Here is a 22,746-nt window from a genome sequence, read left to right as displayed (position 1 = left end):
TACAATACTGGGTGTGTTGCCTGAGGTACACCCTTGTGTTCACACCCTGTTTTGAGCTATATTTATCTTCACATTGACATGTATGGCTGTGAATGTGAATTCCCACAGTAATGCTTCTGGCTGGACAGGGAACCCTGCCAGACAGATTGCTGGGAGTGACGTCCATGCAGCAAGACGTGATTATTCTGAGGTGAGACGAGGCAAGGTCCTATTGGCCTGCCTTGGACACAAGTCCTGTGAAGCCATACACACCATCCTCCACTAACTGCACTGAAAATATCACTTACACATTAGGGTAATGTGTTTATAACCATGATATTGAAAGTCAATGGCCGGACATCTCTGCAAGTTGATTGAATCTTTTACATTGGTGTACTGTTATAGTAACTTGTGTAGTCGAATTAGTCTATGTAGTAAAATAACATAAAACTCTTGTTCATTATTGTCTCAAGCTCATTCTTGCTTGGGGAACCCTTGTCAGACTATGCTGGCTCAGCTGTCCTGGTTGGGGAGAAGAGGTTTTTCCCATCTGAGCAAATGTATTATTCATAGCTAATATGGAGTCTCTGTCCAACTAATCACTTAATTCGAAATGCATTAGCAAGCAAGTACTACTTGATTTTGAGTGGTGTGACTATGAATGAAACTATTATATGTGGCCACTGGATCCATTGTAGACTAAAACATTCCCATTGGGAAAATACCCTACGAGAACCGGCATGTATGAATAATCGCATTTGATTGAATCATGAGGCGTGTGCTAAATGGTCACGTCTCTACAATCTCCAGAACCAGAAGAGGCATTCAGCTGTACGACACGAAAGTATGAAAATGGCTGAGTAACAATACTCTTGAATGTCAAAACGTGTACTGCAGCTAGTCCCTGTGAGCTCGCAGATACCAGCAGGTAACAAGAGATGCCGGGAGGGAAAACTAAATATAAAATCAGCTGGCGTAGTGTTGCTTTCATTTCCTGAAATCTCTAGAGAGAGAGATCTCTAGAGAGAGATTTCTACATCTCTAGTGTCCTAAAACCCACCCAGCTCAAATCAAACCAGACAGGAACAGTTGTATTACTTGATCCCCCATTCTACAAATTCGGTCCTTACTGACATTTAGCTCAAGGTCAAGGTCTTCCTTGAGTGTTTGTCACTCCCTGAAGCTATAGGATCATTACAGGAACACGCTGATGTACTGCCTGGCTCTTGAGGAGTAAGGATGTGAACATTAACACATTTCACAATTTGAATATATATTATTGACTATTTTACAATTGAATAGGCCTATTGGTGGCCATCTCTTCTGAGGAGTTTGGGTGTGCACACCTAACTAGATTGCTCCATATTGAGAGCTGTGCTCTGGAGGCAATGACGAGGGGCTGCTCTGAAGATAATTGGCCTGGTCTGGAGCTCTCGTTAATCTACGAGGATTTTCAAGTGCCTCTTTAGCTACGATGGCTTCGGGAAACGGCCCGTACAACTAAGATCCATCGTACGATGGACTCTACGATCAATTTAGGCTTACGATGCTTTCGGGAAACGCAGCCCTGGTACTTCTGTCTTAAGGCTAGGAGAACCTCTATCCCCCCATAATGAATCATTTTCTGCACAGAACCCATTGTGCACCTGGTTGTATCTTGAAATACATTTTGAAAAGGTGGCCCTTCCAAGAGTCAGGTGTTAATTAAAGTTGAGTCCTTTGCCTTTGTTTAAGCAAATTGGAATCCCTTTGAAAGGGCTTTTGTGAAGTGACTTATCTTTAACAGTCCTACTGTGAGAAAAGATACAATTATTCTACTTCACGTGCCACTTTTTAAGTTTGAGTTCCATTTTAGACTGTAGCAAAGTCATAACTCCGTGCACCATCATTGCACAGCACAAAAAAAGAAACACGGAAACTGTAAATCTCAATCTAACTTTAAGTATATATTTTTTCTAATTGGTGGACTACACAAAAGCAAGATATTGCAACATCCCAGTGAGTCAGCTCCGATGACCAGTATCACAGCAGGGTGATCCCCCTCCCACCTTTTCACCTGTCAATCAAAGCCTGAGAGATCTGTTACAAGGGTTTGGTTTCAACCCTGGCAGGAAAAAATATGAACAAAGTGCACGAGGAGCTGCAGGTTTTAATTTACCGTGCATTTAGTGTCTTATGTAACATCATTATAATTAATTTAAGATCATTAAAAACACTGAGGGTAAGATTGAAAGTGGAGTAAAAGGGTGTTATTGAATATGGAGACAATCTGGGGTATTTTAATTAGAATAATATTCCATATTACTGTTCAAATAGGAAATTGTTGCTGTCACGTAGGGGAAATGGGTAAATAGTTAAGGAACTATTATATATGGATAGCTTCAAACACACTAAGTTGACCCAATCTTATTTAATCGCTGTGAAGATCATGAGTAAGGAGTTATGATCTGTGACATGACACAAAATCTAAATCTGGCGTTTCAATAAGCATTATGAATGTCCCTTATCCTAAATGCTTTGTTGACATAGTTCCAATAGCTTAATTAGTGATCAAGGAGAATAAGTAGGCTAACTAAAGACTTTTAATATAGCCTAACTAGCATCCATTACATTATTGTCTTTGAATGAAATGCCAATACTACTTCCTTGTAACTGAGCTAGTTGTCTGTTGACGGCATGATCACATCCATCTGTAGCTTGGAGCAAGCCCCATGCTGCCTGGCATTAAGAATTGATTTCATTAACCTGGCTGACACCCTCATATTGTCAGAGCGAAGGTAATTGCACTCCCTAATGTGATTGTGCTGTCTGGAGATCTGCTCTGTGTCCAAATGTGTCCACAGAAAGAAAAAAAAAAAATAGAAAAAACGATGCATTAACATGACCAGACACTACATAATGACTTTTAACACACAACATGGAGGGTCATCTAGAGCTACGAGCCAGCCATACGCAGCCACCCAAGGGTACTGGAAAAAGGTGGGTGACAGGACATAGAGATCCCGTACATTGGTATATCGCCTACTTTTATTCAAATGCAAAATGGTGCCATAGCACCAAGCAGTTCAACCCCACAGGTTGTCGCTTGGGAAGGAATGGAAACTAAATTTGACAGGCAAATGACATGCATTGTTCAGAAGACCTGAGCATATCACAAAAAGGGTATCCTGGGCCTTTCTCACCATGTGAAACGTTGCCTCACTGGGGAAAGGCTAGCATCACACGTAATTGAAATGCAAATCAACAGAATGGAAACATGGAAATATGCAGTCCTCACAAAACAGGAATGGTCAAGTTGAACAGGCAGGAGTAGGAAACTAATTAACTTAGTGCTTTGGGAGAAATTATAGGTCTGGGTGGCCTGGATAACATGCTCCTCCATCGTTCACATAAGCTACAGTAAAGTACTGCATATGTGAGACGGGTCAAATACTGATGAACTCAATACCGATGAGTCAACTATTTACAATAAATTACAATAGGTAATGTGAAAAATGTTTTATCAGAATCACTTCAACATATGTAGTCTACTGTGCCAGTAACCTATTGAAAGAACTGTTTATCTGCACCAGTGAGAACCACAAGTGTACACAAACATAATGCCCATTATGAAGAGGCAACGGCATATCACTGTATAGCCTAACTGTGTCTTGTGGTAGTGTTATGTTGCAGGGCCCTTCCCTCTAGGAGAAAGCTGTAACTTGGTACCAAGGCCAAGGCTGCTGACACATGATAGCCTCGGACATGTAATAGCCTACTTGTACAGAATCAATTTGTTAACTAAAGCCATACAAGTATTTCTCAATGGTGTAAATACACTGACATGAACCTGATTAGATTTATAGAGAATGTAAACAAAATTTTAAATGGTTATAATAATAATAGCCAATTAGGATGCCAATAAATCAATTACTAATGATCTTCTTCAAGGGCAGGACGTTTCGTTGAATTACTTTCCCTGAAATGGATTTGCCTTGCACATCGTTTTGGCTCAATTACAATTGGGATTTGGTTACGTTTCAATATGGTGTTAGATGCTATGACACAGATGTATGATGTCTCCGCTGACAATGTAAATCTGAATGCAACAGACCTGCATGAATACGACAAGCTCGTTATATAAGCTGGTCGGATGTCTTAGTGATGTCAGTATGCTAGCTAGCATCTTGGTTGAAGGATGTCAGTTTAAGATTAGTGCAGCTAGTAGGTAGGCAGTCTGACATTGAATCTGTCTGTATTCGACAACCAAATCTAGTCTCAGTCAGTGCCACCGAATAATGTAGTAGCTAGCTATTTAAATATGAAATGTGGCTACGTTACCACACCACCACCAATTTGGTATATTGGCATTGGACAGCTTCTGTTCATAAACGTTAAACACATGCAATACACATACCTTAAAATTAATTTAATTGTCTCTATTCCACCGACTGTAAAAACAGAGAAGCAGCAACGGTTAGTTAGCTAGCTGGCTAACTTGCTCAATCGTCACAGCATCAGACTGACACAGGGTTTGTTTTAGTAGCCACTACATCCACAAGGTTCAACAGCAGCAGCTCACCTGAAGTTCGTTTTATCCCCCAAGAATATAGCCAAAAAGGTTAATACAGTGTGTTCCTCAGAATATAGCTGGCTTTTCTCGAGCGATTTAAACTAGATTAGTAGTTACTGGTAAACTAGCTATTCCCTCACTAGCACTCCTCCTTTAGTGTCTTCCTGCGCATCTTCTCTCGATTATCGACTGTAACGCCTGATGTGGGCTTCGCTGGATCAGCATTCGATTTTTGTAACAGAATTCGGCTGAGGCTTAATGCGTTATTGAAACTAATGAAATAATCGTAAATCAACTGCTTTCATCAATATGAAGTGTTATATATTATAACATATTATCATTATAAAATAAATAGTATTGTTGGTCGCAGATTAGATCAGGACGGGTTAAGTGTGACATCTAGTGACAAAAACAAAGTAATACAGCTCAATCATCTTTTGTATGACTCCAGTTGTAAAGGCTTATACAATATATTCTTGTACATACAATGATGTTGGTGATTGAGTTCTTGACAATTAATTTATTCTCCATCACTCATTTGTAATCAAGCCCAAGAGTGGTCTAGAAAAATTGTAAACAGTATAATATAATATTAATTTCTGATCAATAAACGAATACATGCAAGATGAGGATACAGTATACTGAGTACATAACTCTAACCCTTTATCACTGTAGTAAACCCTTTCTCACTAAAAAGTAACAGCTCTGCACATCAAAATGATGTGACACAATGACGTAATGCAACAGTACAGTAGCATAAAAATCTCACGACAAGCTTCGGGCATCCTTTTGACAGAGCAACCCCTCCTCTTGTTTGTTTCCACAGAGCATTACCCATAATGCTTGGTGAGATTGACCACCAAGATGGCTGACGTTATGGATGAATATGAGAAAGAAGCTGGCTGTGTCCCTATTCTCCATCCAGAGGTAGGATGCTCGACCTCCATGTTAGTGCATGGGGTAATGTGCAATGATGCAAATTGTGCTAGTTGAAGTTACCGCAGATTATAAATCCATCGTGTATTTGGACAACCACGATCCTCGGGAAGGCGGGTGGCAGGCTCCAATGTAGCTTGCAATTATTAGCCCCTGCTGCGTAAAAGAGCTTGCTAGCTGCTTACGTTAGCCAGCTAGCTAACTAGCTAAATGGGCTTAGATTTGGGTTTTTGACGTCGGTTGCAGACTACCAAAGCAAGAGTGCCTTAAAATTCGTATTATTCTTTGTTATTTAACAGTGCAACTTTAAATTGATGTACACGTGCTTACTAATATAGGCTTAGTTAATGCGCGTGCTGCTGCTGAATGGCAGGTAGCATACGTAGCTAGCTTGCTGCTGCTTTAGTAGCTATAGCTGTCAAGCTGGCCTTGGTCGATTTGTTGAGATCGGTCCATTCTTTTTAACACTGTGATAGCTCACGATATTGTTATTGCAGTGCAATATGCACACTTGGCGTTTACGAATGTAGGTTCAGGTCGTTTGATTAATTCGTAATTGAAATAATAAGCAACATGACGCACTGTAAACACACAATGTACCATCATGGCTTGGATTGTTCCCAGTCCAAGGCCAGTGTAGGCTAGTCTGAGCCTTCCCATGCCCCAGCTCCGAAAATATATCTGGAACATTTATACAATATTTGCCAAATGTGGGGGAATTTAGCTTACTCAAACAACGTATATTATATGTTGGGGTCATTGCCTGGAGTTATTACCTAGCTAGCAACCAGAAGATTCAAAGGGCTCTATTATTAACTTCCCTAGCTACATTGTATTTATACTGTATGTTTCAAAGGCTCCTGTAATGTGAGCAGCCGAACGCACCCAGTTTAAGTAGAGTTATTCCCTCCTAGTCTCTGGGATATTGTCTGATTCTTACGTTATGTTGAATACCCTCTTAGGCAAGATACCTTTCAGAGGAACCACCCATTGTAAATTGTTAATGGTTTACCTCCGTGTGTCACAAATTTTATTTAGCCAACTAGTGCAAAGAAATGATATGCTGCTTTAACTCTCAGTACACATGAGGGTCTGCGCAGTTTCCCACAGAAAGACGTTTAGTCCTAGAGATTATGTGAGACCATCGTCTTGAGACATCAGATAGTGCTGTCGAGACTTTAATAAATCAACTCACACGCAATCTCCTTGACTGAGTGAATTGCTGCAATCTCAGTGCCTTATTGTCTTTGGAAGGAGGAAGTAATTCACCTTGATTCATACTGATGGGGAAGCCTATAAGTCATCGTTTTAAATCAACATCATGCAGGATTTTACCTCCATTTCAATAAGCTACGCATGTGAATTATTGTGTCTAATATTGGCAATTTAAGCCTACTCACTCATTTTCTCATTGGCATTAAATAATCAATAATCATTCCGTCTGAAGTAGACTTCATGATGTGACTCCATGAAAGCTTACTGGTCCCTCAATATCCGTAGAGCACCATCTTGTCATTGTTCTCTTGGCACATGGCAGCTTAGAATTGCTGGTTTTGAGTGATTATTTTTGCTCTCCAAAACAGTACTTAGTTATCATGGGTAATTGGAGAGAGCAGTCAGCACTTTTAGATGTTGTTAGACGCAGCCAGGTTTGACCAGATTGGTGTGACAGGGGGAGCTGGGGCCTGATCCCCAGGGCATAACTGTCTAACCTATGTCAAGGAGGTGTTACTAAAACACAGAGGGTGAGCTTGGTCTAATCCCTGGATGGTTGTGCACAAACTACAGTAACAGTAGAAGAGTCCCCATTGTTATTCCTGAGATGGAGCTTAGATGTGACCCGGTGGTTGAAATGTTCCTCTGTTCATGCTGGTCTTTAGATTCAAGGCTTGTCAGGTGGCTGGCGAGTCACAGCGATGTGTGGAATTGTAGACGACAGACCACGCTCAACAACTGCATTTCTGAAGTGTTGACTAGTCCCTCCCTGCCCTTGTCGCCTGGTACAGCTGACAGTGTTCATTCATATTTTGGATGGATGTATGTAATCCTTTAACAAATTGTAAATGGTTAGATCTATCTTCATTTTCATTGAAGGTTGTCTACGATTTGGTGCTAAAGGGAAAATGGAGGGTGTCTGCCCTGTCCCAAGGGAGCTCCCTGTGTGGGGAACAGACACCCATGGAAGTCGGAGTGATATGCAAGTTTATGTTATTTGTCGTGCTCGTCTCTCAGAAAGCCCCATTGAACACGTAACTTTATGAAAATTCCATCCTTCCTTTGGGAACTTCTCTGGTCGTTTGTTGTTTTGTCAAAGGAAAAAAAAAAGGACTAGGCTCCTGACCTGATTTGGAAATGCAAATGTACTGTTTTTGCATAACTGCAGATGCTTGCTACAAAGAAACAGAAGCTGAGGTCTGTGTGGAGAGCCAGGTTTCTTATTCTTCATTCACTAGCAAGGCAGATTCTCCAAACACTTTCTAATTTACTCAAATTTGAGCTTGAATATTGGATTAGTTTCACAGAATGGCCCTCATTTGAGATGGTATGTTAGATTGGGACAGACCTATCCTGCTGCAGAATCTTTATTGGCTTTGAATAGGCCAGCCAACCAGCCAGCCATAGCACAGTGTAGGGAAAGTGTAGTTGGCATACTGAAAGGACTTGATAAGGGAGTCACATTCAACCTGTATGTAATAAGGAGCATTAGGAAAAGGTGCCCAGAACCAGACCAGCCTATTATGGAGGCTGCATGCCTGTCTGTCTGCCTACAGTGTGTCAGCCTGTGTCTGTGCTGTGAAGTAGGGATGAACGTACAAATAATTGTTTTGTTTCACACAAAACATTGCATTTTTGGACCTAGGCGAGTTCACAGTATAATTACCCCACTGGGTGTTGTTATTATTCTCATTTATAAGACAACCAGTAAAATATTATTGTTTTTCTAAGGGTGGGTCACATGACATCATTCCCTGGGGAGAGCGTGCCATATGTCCTATTGACAACCTGGTTCACTAGCTCTCCAAGCAGAGGATCTCTCCTTCAGGGCCTGAGAGAAAGCGCATTATAATAAATGGGATTCAGAGTTAAGAAACGTCTTCGATACCCGTCACTGGGTTATCCTTTCACTGTTAAAAGACCAGCGATCTATTTGGCTGTGGCAAAAACCTTGATTTCAACAAACCTAGATCTCCACAACATGATCGACACGTATCCAACACTCATCTATTGCGACGCAGGTGAAATAAAATGTGCGAACGAGCATTAAAACCAAGTTGTGCCGCAAATCATTACACATTCTACCTCGGCGGACACGATAACCTTCAGTCCAATTTCCCCACACATGATATGGTTCTCCAGTAGGCTGCAGATACAACCACGCTACAGTGTCTGTGTAGTCAACATTGCGCTGCCCTCCAGGCCTGAGCAGAGCTCCCCAGGTGTGCAGTCCTGCTGTAACTGGCTGTCATGATGTAAGCAGTGCTGCCTCAGCATTTCACTCTGCTCTGTAGGAGGGGGGGGAGGCTGGGGAGATGCTGCAAGGCAGGATGGGACTTGAACTGTTCCGTTTACACTTAAACGGCCAACTGGACAACCTTGAGCATCCCCCCTAGACCCATTCTGTCTCTGCAACTCTGTCTTCAAATCCCACTGTCTCCTTTTCTGTGAGGCTGTCTTTCATGGATCTGTCGCATATTCTTTTGCTGCGACTAGCAGCTCCAGCTCGGTGGGTCCACAGACATGGGCCGCACGTTACGTGGTCGCTGCTTGTCCGTCATGCTTTGCTCTTTGCTCATTTGCAACAGAGACAAAATGGACGAAACCTCAGCCGGCCGAGTTTTGACCGTTCCCCCTTTTTCTTTTCTTTTTTTTCTCTGAGGGTGTTTTTATTGTAAACATCCTCAATCTTTTAGATCGTCGGATCACAAGCTAAGAGATTCCTGTTTGTGGAACTTCCTGAAGGGATATTTGAACCTGTTTTTCTTACTTTCAGGCCTACCACTCATAACAACAAACTGTAAATGAAAACCTTTCTGTTGAAATGGTTGCTTTCTGTTGAAATGGTCCCTTTCCATTCTGCAAAGTGGTATTTTGAACAAACAGCTCACCACCAAGCCTCTGTATTTACCCTGGGTGAGTGACTAACCACAGCTGAAGACCTGACCCTGCTCCTAGCTTGTAGAATCAGCCCTGCAGACCAAGGCCCAGAGTTGGGACTGGAGGTTTGCCAGCCCTGTTCTCCCCCTCCCCCCAGCCCTCTCCTTCTCCAGCCTTCTCTGTCTCTCTTTCTGCCAAGCTCCCTTTCCACCCTTCATCCCTTTTTCCCTTATCCATCTCCCCTCCATCTCATTCTTCCTCTCTCCTCTCCTTTCCCCTAATCCACCCTCGCCATCCCCTTCCTCACCTCCTCCCCCCCTCCATCGCCCTTTCTTCCCTCATCCTCTGGTCATCCTCCCTCCATCCCCCTTCAGGCCCCAGTGACATCATCATAGCAGTATAGTCTCTGGATTAACTCTCATATTACATGGAATCCACATTTCGTAATAATCTCCATATTCACCATATTCATAGTCCATTTGCTCTGTTTCAAAATTATTAATCTGCGACTCCAACCCACCCTGGTACGAATATCCACAAAGCATTATATTATCGTATTGAGTGACATGATTGGTGTGCTTATGTAAGGCTTGGCATTGGGTTTGGTTTGATCATCTGTAGCTTGCTGGCATTGCCATCGGCAAACATATCTCCCGGAGTTCTCTCGGAAAGCATCAGTGTGTTGTTGCCCGTCAGTAGCCCTCCTCAGTGATCTAGACCAGACACAATGTGGGAAGCAGGCTAGGTGCTGCTGTTGAATATGACTCAATGTAAAAGCCATACTGCAATAAATATCCCCCCCCCCCTCCTCTCCTATGACATAATACACCTATGAGGCCTGTGAAAGCCCAGTGGGACCAGTGGGTAGAGTTTCTAAACCCCCTTTACACTCCTCTGTCTCCCCCTCCCAGGAAATCAAGCCCCAGAGTCACTACAACCATGGCTACACCGAGAACGTGGCCCGCAAAAGCCACGTGGATGACTACAGCACCTGGGACATCGTCAAAGCCACACAGTGAGTACTCAAACGCGGGGGGGGGGGGGGGCGGCCTCAGGGGCTGGCCTGAGGACGAGGACCCCCCATCTAGTGTGTCTGCATAGTGATGCTAGCAATGCCAGGGATTTGATTTCCTGTGGGATTTAGCATTAGCCTCCCTGTAGCCTTGCCATGTCAAGACCAGGTATATCAGGCTGCTCCACATGGAGTCCAAGGGATTGTGGTTTTGAGCCGTGTGGTGTTCGCTGTGCAGGTACGGCATCTTTGAGCGCTGCAGGGAGCTGGTGGAGGCGGGCTACGACGTGCGACAGCCCGACAAAGAGAACGTCACTCTCCTGCACTGGGCAGCCATCAACAATAGAATAGACCTTGTCAAGTAAGTGCTTTCTTTCGTTCTCCAGCTCGTTTGTTTTCCTCCTCCTCCATTTCCCTCTATTCATCTGTCCGTGTCTGTCTGTGTGTCTGTCACTCACACGAGCACACCTCTCTCGCTTTCTTTCTCTCTTTCGTTCTCTCTTTCGTTCTCTCTTTCGTTCTCTCGCTCTCGTTCGCTTTCGTTCTCTCTTTCGTTCTCGCTCTCTTTCTCGCTCTCTTTCTCGCTCTCTTTCTCTCTTTGGTTCTCTCTCTCTTTCTCTCTTTGGTTATCTCTCTCTTTCTCTCTCTTTCATTCACACGATTACACACACATCCCTCACTCTGCCTCTTTCCCTCACACGCCGACACACTCTGCTCAGCCAAGGACAGAGTGTGCCCTTGACCCACTGTTGTACAGTCACATGAATGATTGATGTGTTCCAGTCCAGTTGTAAGGGGATGCTGCTCCAGAGAGCTGGCTGAAGCCCTGGACTACCAGGGCTCCAGCCAGCTTTCTGGAGATAAACCACAACTGTGCGCTGGCCTGTCCTTCTGGGCGGATGGAGAGATTGCATCTTCGTTCACTCCAGACCCAACCAGGAGGGGTGGAAATTACCCCCATGCTCCCTCCTGATAGTGGGAGGGAGGGGGAGAGGGAGGAAGAGAGAGAGAGAGAGAGAGAGAGGGAGAGGGAGGGAGGGAGGGAGAGAGAGGGAGATATGGGGGGGGGTTGTGGAGAGCGTGCCTATACACATTTACCCATCTTCCGTTCCTTATTAACTGGATCAGCCTCTGCAAATATTCCCCAGCCCTCATCTCATGGCCCCTCCCAGCCCTCATCCCACTGACTCATTTAGGAACTTGGACTTTGAAATTGTCCAAGCATTATGTCAGCAGAGTAGAACACCTTCTTGCTCGGTGGCCTTTAAAAGATTGTTTAATAATCATTAACCTTGCGAAGGCTTGAAATGCCCTCTTTAATGCATATTATACCTGTCCAGTCCAAAATAAAGATGCACTTTCATCTTTTCTTTAATCTCCTTATTATGTGGTGGACAGCCACCAATCCTCTTTTTAACAATCAGTAGCATGGCTAAGGAGGGTGTGTGCATGTGTGCACTTGTTGGTGTGTGTGTACATGTGGATATGTTGTCTTCTCTGATTGCGTGTCTCTCCTCAGGTACTACATATCGAAGGGGGCGATAGTGGACCAGCTAGGAGGGGATCTGAACTCCACACCACTGCACTGGGCCACCAGGTCAGGCTCACACAAACACACACACACACACACACCAGAAGGATCGACAATGTGTTGAAAAGGCGCTGTCAATCAAAGCGACGTACAGCGGGGTGGGGGGGGGGGGGGGGGGGTTTGAACTTGCGACCTCTTGATGCAGTGCAAGTGCTCTGCTGCTGAGCTGTACCTATACGATGCTCTGCAGGATTCCCCTGGGTCTGCTGGTGAATGGGATCTACCCCGGGTCCTCCCTCTGTTTATAGAGCTGGTCGAGAGATCTGGAGACAACCAGGGAAACTGTCGAGGGAGAGTGGGGGGGTGTTATTTAATACTTGTCATCCAGCTTGAGCTGAGCCCAGGTTTTCAGCTTTCCACAAAATGTTCCTCAAGAGGTTTTCTGTTTTCATTGAGAGGGGGGGGGGGGGAACAAGGACAACATAGTTTTAGGCAACCTTCTCTCTCCCACGGCGGTGGTTCCAGGGACCAGGGTAGAGAGGCTCTGTCTCTCCTGTCTGCCCCACACACCTGCCTCCACCCCCCCCCCCCCCCCCCTGAGAGAGCTCAGCTGCATTATTGATGGTTCTGACAGGAGGGCGTCAACACCTGCTCGGTTACAGTCCCCTGGACTCGCCTCTGTCAGATCTCCCCCCCCCCTTGCTTGTGACCTTTCGGGCTGTAGGGGAGAGCGCTTTATCGGGGATTTAAAGACGGATGCAGCAGGTTGGGTTGTGGTTTATGTGGTCGATGGTCAGAATGTTCCCCGTGTCTCCTGAGGGAGGCGGTAATCAAATATCGGCTTCACGGTGTAGGAAGAGATGTCACTGTGATGTGTAATCCATCTGTTGCCTCTGTCAAACAGATCAGGTCTTTTTGGGAGGCTTCAACTCCACCACTCACTGACAGACTCTGAAAGAACCTTTTAATGAAACTGCAAAATACGTTTATTCACAGTTTAATGTGCGTAAAGGTCAATTGTATTTGTAAACAGCACGAATAGTGTCATTCACACATGGGCATTGTGTGTGTGTGTGTTGCGCTTGTGTGTGTGTGTGTGTGTGTGTCCAGGCAGGGCCACCTGTCCATGGTGGTGCAGCTGTTGAAGTATGGCTCCGACCCCTCGCTGATCGACGGCGAGGGCTGCAGCTGCGTCCACCTGGCCGCCCAGTTCGGACACACTTCCATCGTGGCGTACCTCATCGCCAAGGGCCAGGTAAGCAGGGCTCCCCCCGAGCAGGCCAGGCCCTCCTCTGACCGCCAGGGGGGAGTGTGGCGTGGTTTTCACAGCTGCCATCCTCGTTCGGAACGCTGCCAAGTTCTTCCCTCCTGCTTCCAGTGACACTCTTTTAATTCTCTCTCTCTCTCCATCTTGCTCTTCCTCTGTCTCTCTCCCTCTCTTCCTCTGTCGCTCTCCCTCTCTTCCTCTGTCGCTCTCCCTCTCTTCCTCTGTCGCTCTCCCTCTCTTCCTCTGTCGCGCTCCCTCTCTTCCTCTGTCTCTCTCCCTCTCTTCCTCTGTCTCTCTCCCTCTCTTCCTCTGTCTCTCTCCCTCTCTTCCTCTGTCTCTCTCCCTCTCTTCCTCTGTCTCTCTTCCTCTGTCTCTCTCCCTCTCTTCCTCTGTCTCTCTCCCTCTCTTCCTCTGTCTCTCTCCCTCTCTTCCTCTGTCTCTCTTCCTCTGTCGCTCTCCCTCTGTCTCTCTTCCTCTGTCTCTCTCCCTCTCTTCCTCTGTCTCTCTTCCTCTGTCTCTCTTCCTCTGTCTCTCTCTGTCTATCTCTGGCAGGATGTGGACATGATGGATCAGAACGGCATGACTCCTTTGATGTGGGCTGCTTACAGGACACACAGGTGTGTGTGTGTGTGTGTACCTATATATTCCACCCCTACAAGGTCACATGACCCAGAGGCTTCCGTGTCAACGTCAACCTTTGAGTTCTCTGGCTTAGCAGCCAAGTAAAGATCTGCTTTCTGAAAGGATGGTTAAATAAGGCATCCCAAACACACAGTGTTGTACTGCAGAATCAGGATGCTGTCACACACGCAGGAAGTAGATTCTGCTGACTGGAGCTCCTGCAACCTTCTAACATCTAAATCAGGACTGTCAGCAGGGGAACGGTCTGAGCAGTCTGTGGCCATTAATGTTCTTCCTCATCCGTTCAGCTTTGGACCAGGTTATAGTGTATAATACACTCTAGTGGGTTCTAATGCTAGTGGGTTATATTGTACAGGGGAGAGGTGCACAGTACAGGGTTGGATACTAGCAGGCTGATGTTGATTCATACTTATTGCTACACAAAAACATGTATACCTACCTCTATTACACCCCACCCTCACCGTCATACATCCCCTCCCCCAGTGTGGACCCCACCCGGCTCCTCCTGACCTTCAACGTGTCGGTCAACTTGGGGGACAAGTACCACAAGAACACGGCCCTGCACTGGGCCGTGCTGGCTGGAAACACCACCGTCATCAGCCTGCTGCTGGATGCCAACTCCAACGTAGACGCCCAGAACATCAAGGTGTGTGTGTGTCTGTCTAGTCCGTTTGGTCCAGCCTGGCCCCAGCCGTGTGTGTGTGTGTGCTGATGTGTCCTGTGGGGTGTGGTTGCCAGGGAGAGACTCCGCTGGACCTGGCCAAGCAGAGGAAGAACGTCTGGATGATCAACCACCTGCAGGAGGCCCGGCAGGCCAAGGGCTACGACAGCCCCTCCTACCTGAAGAGACTCAAGATGGACAAGGTAGCACACACACACCAACGGTCCTCACACACACACACTCACTGTTCTCTCTCACACACACACGCTGTCCTCTCTCACACACACACACACACACACAAATAAAGACCCTTATAAAAGGAAGCAGCAGTTTTGTAGGGTATGAGTGTTGTAACACACAAGGTTTTACAGCAACTCTCGAGGTTATACCACTTGAAAGTCATGGAACTTTTCAACATGCGTGGAAAAACCAGACACGTTCACTTTCATGGTCCATCTGAGACCTCGGTCTGGAGATCCAGACTCTGTAAAAGTCACAAAAGATCACACTTTGGTCCAGGTTAGGCTTAATAAGGAAACGCACACACAATTACCCAGGGAACAGTGCCTGTCCTTGTCTGTGTCTGAAAGGCTCTCTCCCAGTGGAGCCTGGGATTCTCTGAGAAAAACACCTTGAAAGGAAATTGCTGCTTTCTTGTTGACGAGAAACGAGCTAACCCCCAATCTAGCTGCCCTGGAACTGGGAGCGATGCGTGAGAGGTGGTGTTTATCGCTGGGCCGAACCCTGCTCCGTGTCACGTCAGTGTCTGGAGCCCTGTGTGTTAGAACGCTGATCAGCTTGGCCCTCTGTCCCCACGACACCCTGCAACTAGCTGCGTTCAGGCCTGAGCGGAACACGGCTGTCAGCAGACAGCCACACTCCCCCTGCTAGCGTCTTCTGTTTGTCGTTTGTTGACATTTGCCTGCATCTCACCATGTTGTCTTTTTATTCAACCGCTGGACAATCTTAGGTGATCAAGGTACATCCCTGTAGATATGGTAGATGCATCCACAGTAGATCCTACTCAGTTGAAGCACTGCTCAGTACGTGACCGTTGTAGAATATAGATATAGTTCAGGAGAGCATTATTCTAATGATTATCATCGTTTTTGATTATGCTTCGTAGTTGCTCGTTTAAACTCTGTCAGTGCAAATTTCAACCTATTTTGGGATCCCCTTTAAAAATGTTTGTGTGTTTTTGGTATGGTGTGTGTGTGTGTGTGTGTTTGGTGTGGTGTGTGTGCAGGAGTTCAGACAGAAGGTGATGCTGGCGACCCCCTTCCTGGTCATCTGGCTCGTGGGCTTCATCGCTGACCTGGATATCGACTCCTGGCTCGCCAAGAGCCTCATGTACGCTGGAGTGTGGGTCACTGTGCAGTTCCTCTCCAAGTACGTGCCCTGGATACACGCGCGCTCACACACTTACTGGATATTTTGTGTGCTATATACACTTTCTTGTACACACACACACACACACACAGTACCCCCTACTGTCAGTCCATTAGCTCCACCATCTGCTCCTGCAGTAGCTGGTGGTGTACTCTCAGCCGGTATCCACCAGCACAGCGGTGGGCCTGCTATGTGCACACTGGCATTCAAACAAATGCTTGGCATTCTTTCTCTGTGGAAATGTAGTTTTGATAGTTGTTGTTGTTGTTGTTGTTGTTTAATTCGATTGTAGACATGTCCGCAAGCTATGGTTTAGTTTGTTTTCCTTTGTCTGGGTGACTTGATCTCAAAGGGATTGCATTCTTGTGTTTTTGTTGCGTGTCCTCTTCAATGTAGGCCTGACCCCTGCAGTGTCACAGAAATGAGTGGAATAGACATTTACGACAGCAGAATTTTCACTCCAACGCCCCTCTCTGTTTCCATCCCGTTACCACCCTTTCTCCCCTTTCACTCTCCCCCCTCTCTTAACCCATTTCCATTCTCTCTCTCCCATTCCCTCCTCACGCAGGTCGTTCTTCGACCACTCCATGCACAGCGCTCTTCCTCTGGGGATCTATCTGGCTACCAAGTTCTGGATGTACATCACCTGGTTCTACTGGTTCTGGAATGATATCCTTTACACCTCGCCCTCTTGGGAGCCGTTTATCCATCCACCCATCAGAGCGGTGCTGCCCTGGCTGTGAAAACAGCCTTGTGTGTGCGCGTTTGCATGTATGTGTACGTCCAATTCTTCCTATTGCTGTGTACCGTATCCTTGGGTTTGACTTCAGAGCTTTGAGACTCCTGTGTTTTGTCATGGTGGCCATGTTTCCCCAAAGCTCACAAGTCATTTCTTGTTTTTCGTGGGAAGATTGATCGGCAGCTGAAGTAGGAGTGCAGACATTCCCACCTCCACACCGGTTATTTCATGTATTTCGAGTCTCTTGGGAGGCCGGAGTGGGGGCAGTGGAGTCTCATTGTCCTCCTCAAACCTGAAGTGGAAATTAGAGCGTGTCGTGGGTGGAGTTGGTGCTTTTCAAAGGAGCCTGTATTTACAGCGGGATTGCGGGAGAGTTTCTTGTGAAAGTAGTTACAAGTGGACCGTTTCCACCACAACTCCATTCTGGGCTGAAACGGTCCGGAAGAGAGCTAGGGCTAACTTTGAACCCAACTGAACTCCAAGCTAGGCTCAGAGAATGTCTTGCTGTTTGTGAGCGACACATTTTCCAAGACCGATCCTACGTCTTCCTTGACCTCTTGGCACATCTCCCATTCGCCACTGTGCACCTCCCCTTCCTGCTCAACAGCGTGGCTCTGTTCTACAACTTCGGCAAGTCCTGGAAGTCCGACCCCGGCATCATCAAAGCCTCAGAGGAGCAGAAGAAGAAGGTAAACAAGCCACTTCCTGCTCCGCCCACAGTCATCCCACCTGCTTCCTGAGGGGACGGGCCAGGTGTGAGGCATGAAGGGGGTTGACCACACAGCCAGTGCAGCTTCGAAGCACCATCAATACTCTAACTGTCCCACACAACTTTTGTTCGACACTCTGATCCAAACTGATCAGATCCGCTTCTTCTCTGAGTAGTTCATCAAGATGTATAGTGTAGCTATTTATTTTCAGACAAACATGGTTCCATAACCAGTCCTTACCAAGCATTTCACTGGGTTGTCTGCGCTGTGGAACCCTTGGCCCTCAGCCAGCCCCCCCTCCCCCCTCCCCTAGTGTCTGAGTGTCCCTCATTAGCACACACTGATGGAGCAGATCGGGGCCTCCACTGCTCACAGTCCCAGCTTCCCCATTATGTGATTGATGACGGGGCTAAATATAGCCCAGCAGGGCCCAGTCTGGTACTGGAGGTAGGACAGCACGGAGGCCTCCAGGCCCTTCACACATCTAGGTCTCTGTGCCCTGCTCTGGGGACAGAGGAATTCCTCTTCACCTCTAGTCCTCTCAAGGCTCCTCGACATATGGAGCTCTGGCTGTAGAGTACCTACATTTCCCATGATGCAACCTGGGACTGATCAGGTTCCATTCCAAGTTATCTTTGCCGCAACAGTAGCAATCATTAACCCCTCAAATCTCGTGAAGTCTCATTAATTCTAGTTTTGAAATTGTCATTGTTACTTATCTTGTTCTTCTTTCTCTCTCACACTCTTTCTGTCTCTCCCTCTCTTCCAGACTATAGTTGAATTGGCAGAAACAGGCAGCCTGGATCTCAGCATATTCTGCAGTACTTGTTTGGTAAAGACAAACATCTTAAAAAGTTTACTTTGAAAGTCTCAAATGTGGTTGAGCTTTGTAATAGTTAAATGGACTCACTGAATGTCACTTCCATGTTGTCTTTTGCCACCCCCACCAGATACGGAAGCCTATAAGGTCCAAACACTGTGCCGTGTGCAACCGCTGCATTGCCAAGTTTGACCACCACTGCCCTTGGGTGGGAAACTGTGTCGGTAAAGTAAAAGCGCGCACACTAGCCACCGTACTAACAGGATTAGATTAACAGCGAGCACGCTACCTAGCCTATAAACAGGATTAAAGTAGAACAACACGTTCCCTCGGCTGCGGCTCATTTTCTGCTTGCAAAATTAGAACATTTCTTTTTTTATTCGTCTCAAGTCTTCCCCCCCCCCCCCATAAGAAGCAGCGCATGGTGTTGTTGAAAGGGGCCCTCCGTGTGAGTTAATTAGCTGTTCTGACTGGTGGGTAGTGAGACCATCAAAGGGGAGCTGCAGAGCTGGCACGCTGGTCTCTCCGGGTGTCTGAACGCTGGCCAGGTCTGTTCGCTGGGAGGCAGCACCTGCAGGTGACTGCTCAGCCCTCTGATGGCTCCGCCTCCAAACAGACATCTGGAGGGAGGCTGGCATCCAGGCCTGTATCCTGGGGGGGGGGGGGGGGGGGAGGAGGAGGAGGGGGAGACTATCATTTGGGGAAGGAAGAGGGGGAGACTGAGGATTGAAGTGTCCTATGGTCCTATGACCTGTGTGCAGTCTCTTCTAAACCAGAATGAACAGGATGGGCCAGATGTTGATAGACAATGGCACAGACCTGCCTGCCAGCCCTTACTTCCCAGGGGGGCTCTGTCCTGTTTAGCCAGGTGTGAGGGGAACAGGGGAATGCAGAGGGTCAGGATATGTTAGGGGGGGCGGGATGACATCAGGGAAACCACTCCTCTCCAGCTCCTCATTAGCAAGCTAACACAACACTCAGCTCTCCTAGTTCTGAAGCTTGGACCGAGTTTAAAGGACACAGCTGCACTTTATCCCAGTCACTGTGTGTATAGCTCAGTGGTAGAGCACAAAAATTTCAGTCACGGGTTCAAATCCCCTCCTCTACGTCACCTTGAATAAAAGCGTCTGCGAAATGAACACATTATTGATGGAATGACTTTCTTTTCCTGTGTGCAGGAAGTGGAAACCACCGCTACTTCATGGGCTACCTGTTCTTCCTGCTCTGCATGATCTGCTGGATGATGTACGGCTGCACCTGCTGTGAGTGGAAAAACACCCCGTCAACTCTCCTTGTCATGTGAACCCACCCCCCCCCACCACCACCACCTGTCCTCTTGACTTCATCCTGACCTCTGTCCTCCAGACTGGAGGATCCACTGTGCCACCAGCTACGCCAAGGACGGCCTGTGGTTCTACTTGAGCCAGATCGCCTCCTGCTCCCCCTGGATGTTCTGGATGTTCATCAACAGTGTCTTCCACTTCATGTGGGTCGCTGTGCTCATCATGTGCCAGCTGTACCAGGTGAGAGAGAGACAGGGAGTGAGAGGGAGCGAGCAAGACGGGGAGAGAGAGAGACACAGACCTTCTGTTTTCATGTCACTGTTGTTTGTTCATCAGTCATAAGTCATTGCAAACAGTTTTCTTTTGATGGAATGTCAATACTGACCTTGGCATGATTCCAGCCTGAAAATAATGCTTGCTAAACAGAGAGTGGTTTGCCAGATTTATTTGTCTTGGACTACAGACTACGTCCTGTCCTTTATGGCATTGCTAAGTGACATTGCTAAGTGACATTGTGTGTGCGTGCTCCTCTCCAGATTGCTGGTCTGGGAATCACCACCAACGAAAGGATGAACGCCAGGAGATACAAGCACTTTAAAGTAACAGCCACGTCCATCGAGAGCCCCTTCAAGTGAGTATACCTGGCTAGTAATATACCTGGGTCGTTTTCATGGGTAGTAAACACGATGAGTCTTCCTGGTCTGTTTGTTGGTTCAGCCACCATGTGACATTCTGTAACTGACACTGAATGAAGGTCCGTCTGATTTCCTAACTTGTACTGTATCTTTTCCCCACATTCTCTCCTTCTCTCTCTCCCTAACTCTCCAGTCATGGGTGTATACGGAACCTCATAGACTTCTTTGAGATCCGGTGCTGCGGTCTCCTTCGGCCTTTGGCGATAGACTGGACCACACAGTACACAATAGAGTACGACCAGACCACCGGGTCGGGGTACCAGCTGGTGTAGAGCAGGAAGGAGGGAGGAGTAGGGAGAAGGACTGGAGGAACAGCCGTGTTATTGGAGGAAGAGAAAGAAAGCCCCCCCCCCCCCCCTCCCCCAACCAGAGTTCATATCGGGGCTGTTTTCCGGGAGCGTTTGCCTTCGGACCATCTCTCCCTCCCTCACTGATCTGACTGAATCTCAGCCTGGACTAGCATGCTGTTAGGGGGCAACGCTACACCGATACCACCCCCTCCCCCCACCACCACCACTGGCCCACTACCCACTGCTGTTACCCTAGATGAAGCCTCACCACTCCATCTCCTGGACCCCATGGGCCGTCTCCTCTGCAGAGCTCCCCCTCGTCTCCTCTCCCCCTGAACAGTGCACCACTGCCTGACGCGCGGGGGGAGAGGCAGAGGGAGGAGAACGACTTCTTCTAAACATAAAAAGGGATCTTTATTTGTACTTTTTTCTTTTTTTTTTCAGCCATGCTGGAGTCATGACTGCAACACGTGCAGTATGTTAACGGCAGTGTTTGCTTTTTTTCTTTTTTTCTTCAGTGTTCTCCTTTTTTTGATATTAGAAAAGTTTGGTGTTTTTTTTTTTTGTCCTCCCATTTTGTGTTTCCTTCGACTTTTCCATTCTTTAGTTCCCCAACTCTGCTGTTCCTTTTTAAAACGGTGGTTGCCAGGGAGATGAAGGAAAGGCTTGTGTATGGAAGTTAGGTCTAAAGCCGGATTTCTTCGGCGAGGGTTTCAACGTTTTGGTTAAGCACCTTCATTCAAGCCTTTGTTTCAGGTTATTCCAGGAAAGCCCTAGAATTGCCAATATTGATTAACACCTAGCACAGACTAGTCAGTGTGTCATAAGATGGCACCTGTTGTAGAGTGGGCTCTTGGCTGATTGGTCATATTCAAGGTTTAGGAAAAGGCGCAACTAGGAGCGATATCCTATAAATAATGTGATGCAGCATATTTATTTTTAAGCTATTTATAGATGAACTTGTGTCCTGGCGTTTATTTCACAGTTGATGCCGTTTATGTTGTGTGTTTTATATCAAGAGAACAGTAGGGAAGAATTCAAGGTGGTTTGACATGGTGCCCCTATGAATAATACTCTACACAGTCACACATGCATACAAATATATTTATTAATATAAGAGTAGTAATAAGATAATAATACTAGTTTTAGAAAGATCCATTTGAAGCAGAGAAACAAAAGGCCCTTTCATCTGTGACTTTGATAGAATGGTTTTTATAAGTTTACAAGAAAGCTTCATTCCACATGTTCTCTTTTGACTTCTGAAGTCGAGATGATTAGTTTATCTCCCCCCCCCCCACACGCACACACTTGTTGTGTGTCTGCCTATTACAATGCACTGATCACCATTTATTGTTTTCTGCTCTCGCTGTTACTGAAGACAAAGGTAAACCCACACCGCTTCCCAACAAACTCTTCCATGTTTACAGAGAGATGAGGGTCCTGTCCGATGCGGTATTTCCCCCCCCCTCCCCCTCTCCAGACCCTCCTCCTCAGCGTTGTCATCTCTTTGCTTTTGAGATTCATCCTCCAGTGGACTCAGCAGCGACAGGACAGACTGAAATGTAAAGAATGTGCATCTGTACATAATGATCTAGACTTTTCTTCTTTTTTTTTTTTTTTCGTGAGTGACTTCGTTTTGTTCTGTTTTTGTTTTTTTGGGGTCAGTGTTAGTTGAAGCAGCTCCTGAAGAAAAGAAAAAAACACTTTGATTTCATCCAACCAAAAGGAAAGAAGATAAACCGAATATAATCCAAGTGTATGACTGTAGCTTTTAGTGATGTCCGACACTGCTGTCTATAGGCATTTTAATCCCTTGCAATTTAAAAACTCCAGTGCATGTGTGATGCTTGGACAATGGGCTGTCGCCATAACAATGATCACCTGTCGCCATCCCAGAGGCCCAGAGAGCCATGTGTCTGTATATAGTGAATGTTCAGTATTTGCAAGTACTTTCTGCGTTATGTTATTATAATTTTTTTTATCCAGTGTGTGTGTGTGTGTGTGTATCTTTTAGTGCAAGTCCTTCTTGGTCTGCGGGTGTGCAAGGTCTGAAGGATCTGGCCAACTGCTGAAGTGTAATATATTTGAATGTTCCATGCTGGTGAATCATAGTCAAACAAGAGGGTTTTTTCTAAGTCATATTTG

At 46.3% G+C, this 22,746-nt stretch overlaps 2 protein-coding genes across 5 annotated transcripts in view; one reads left to right on the top strand and one right to left on the bottom strand.

Annotated features, from left to right (window-relative positions):
• The window catches only part of osbpl8 (oxysterol binding protein-like 8), a 59,195-nt gene extending 54,482 nt beyond the window's left edge, over positions 1 to 4,713 (bottom strand). For 3 of the 4 annotated variants that reach the window (XM_062482716.1, XM_062482718.1, XM_062482723.1), the window contains exons 1-2: positions 4,541 to 4,713; positions 4,376 to 4,409 (exon numbers count right to left, since the gene is read on the bottom strand). The gene's annotated coding sequence lies outside the window, so the exon portion shown is untranslated. The remainder of the gene's footprint in view (positions 1 to 4,375; positions 4,410 to 4,540) is intronic. The other variant, XM_062482717.1, reaches the window with a different exon arrangement.
• A 682-nt stretch (positions 4,714 to 5,395) lies between these two features.
• Positions 5,396 to 22,587, top strand: zdhhc17 (zinc finger DHHC-type palmitoyltransferase 17). The gene is made up of 17 exons (XM_062482684.1): positions 5,396 to 5,458; positions 10,474 to 10,577; positions 10,813 to 10,935; positions 12,094 to 12,171; positions 13,216 to 13,360; positions 13,925 to 13,989; positions 14,498 to 14,660; positions 14,753 to 14,878; positions 15,922 to 16,064; positions 16,633 to 16,733; positions 17,368 to 17,492; positions 18,283 to 18,345; positions 18,464 to 18,557; positions 19,512 to 19,595; positions 19,699 to 19,856; positions 20,153 to 20,247; positions 20,445 to 22,587. The coding sequence occupies exons 1-17, from the start codon at positions 5,396 to 5,398 to the stop codon at positions 20,581 to 20,583; spliced, it is 1,869 nt and encodes a 622-aa protein (XP_062338668.1). The 3' UTR covers positions 20,584 to 22,587.
• Positions 22,588 to 22,746: the final 159 nt, after the last annotated feature.

This window comes from Osmerus eperlanus, chromosome 17 (assembly GCF_963692335.1).
Source record: "Osmerus eperlanus chromosome 17, fOsmEpe2.1, whole genome shotgun sequence".
Lineage (NCBI taxonomy): Eukaryota > Metazoa > Chordata > Actinopteri > Osmeriformes > Osmeridae > Osmerus > Osmerus eperlanus.
This window is presented reverse-complemented; position numbering and strand designations above follow the sequence as displayed.

Bases quoted from the DNA above. Each gene is read 5' to 3' on its own strand.
- zdhhc17 (XM_062482684.1), top strand. From the start codon at position 5,396: ATGGCTGACGTTATGGATGAATATGAGAAAGAAGCTGGCTGTGTCCCT. The intron at 14,661-14,752 runs GTGTGTGTGTGT...TGTGGTTGCCAG, and splicing joins TAGACGCCCAGAACATCAAG to GGAGAGACTCCGCTGGACCT. The intron at 20,248-20,444 runs GTGAGTATACCT...CTAACTCTCCAG, and splicing joins TCCATCGAGAGCCCCTTCAA to TCATGGGTGTATACGGAACC.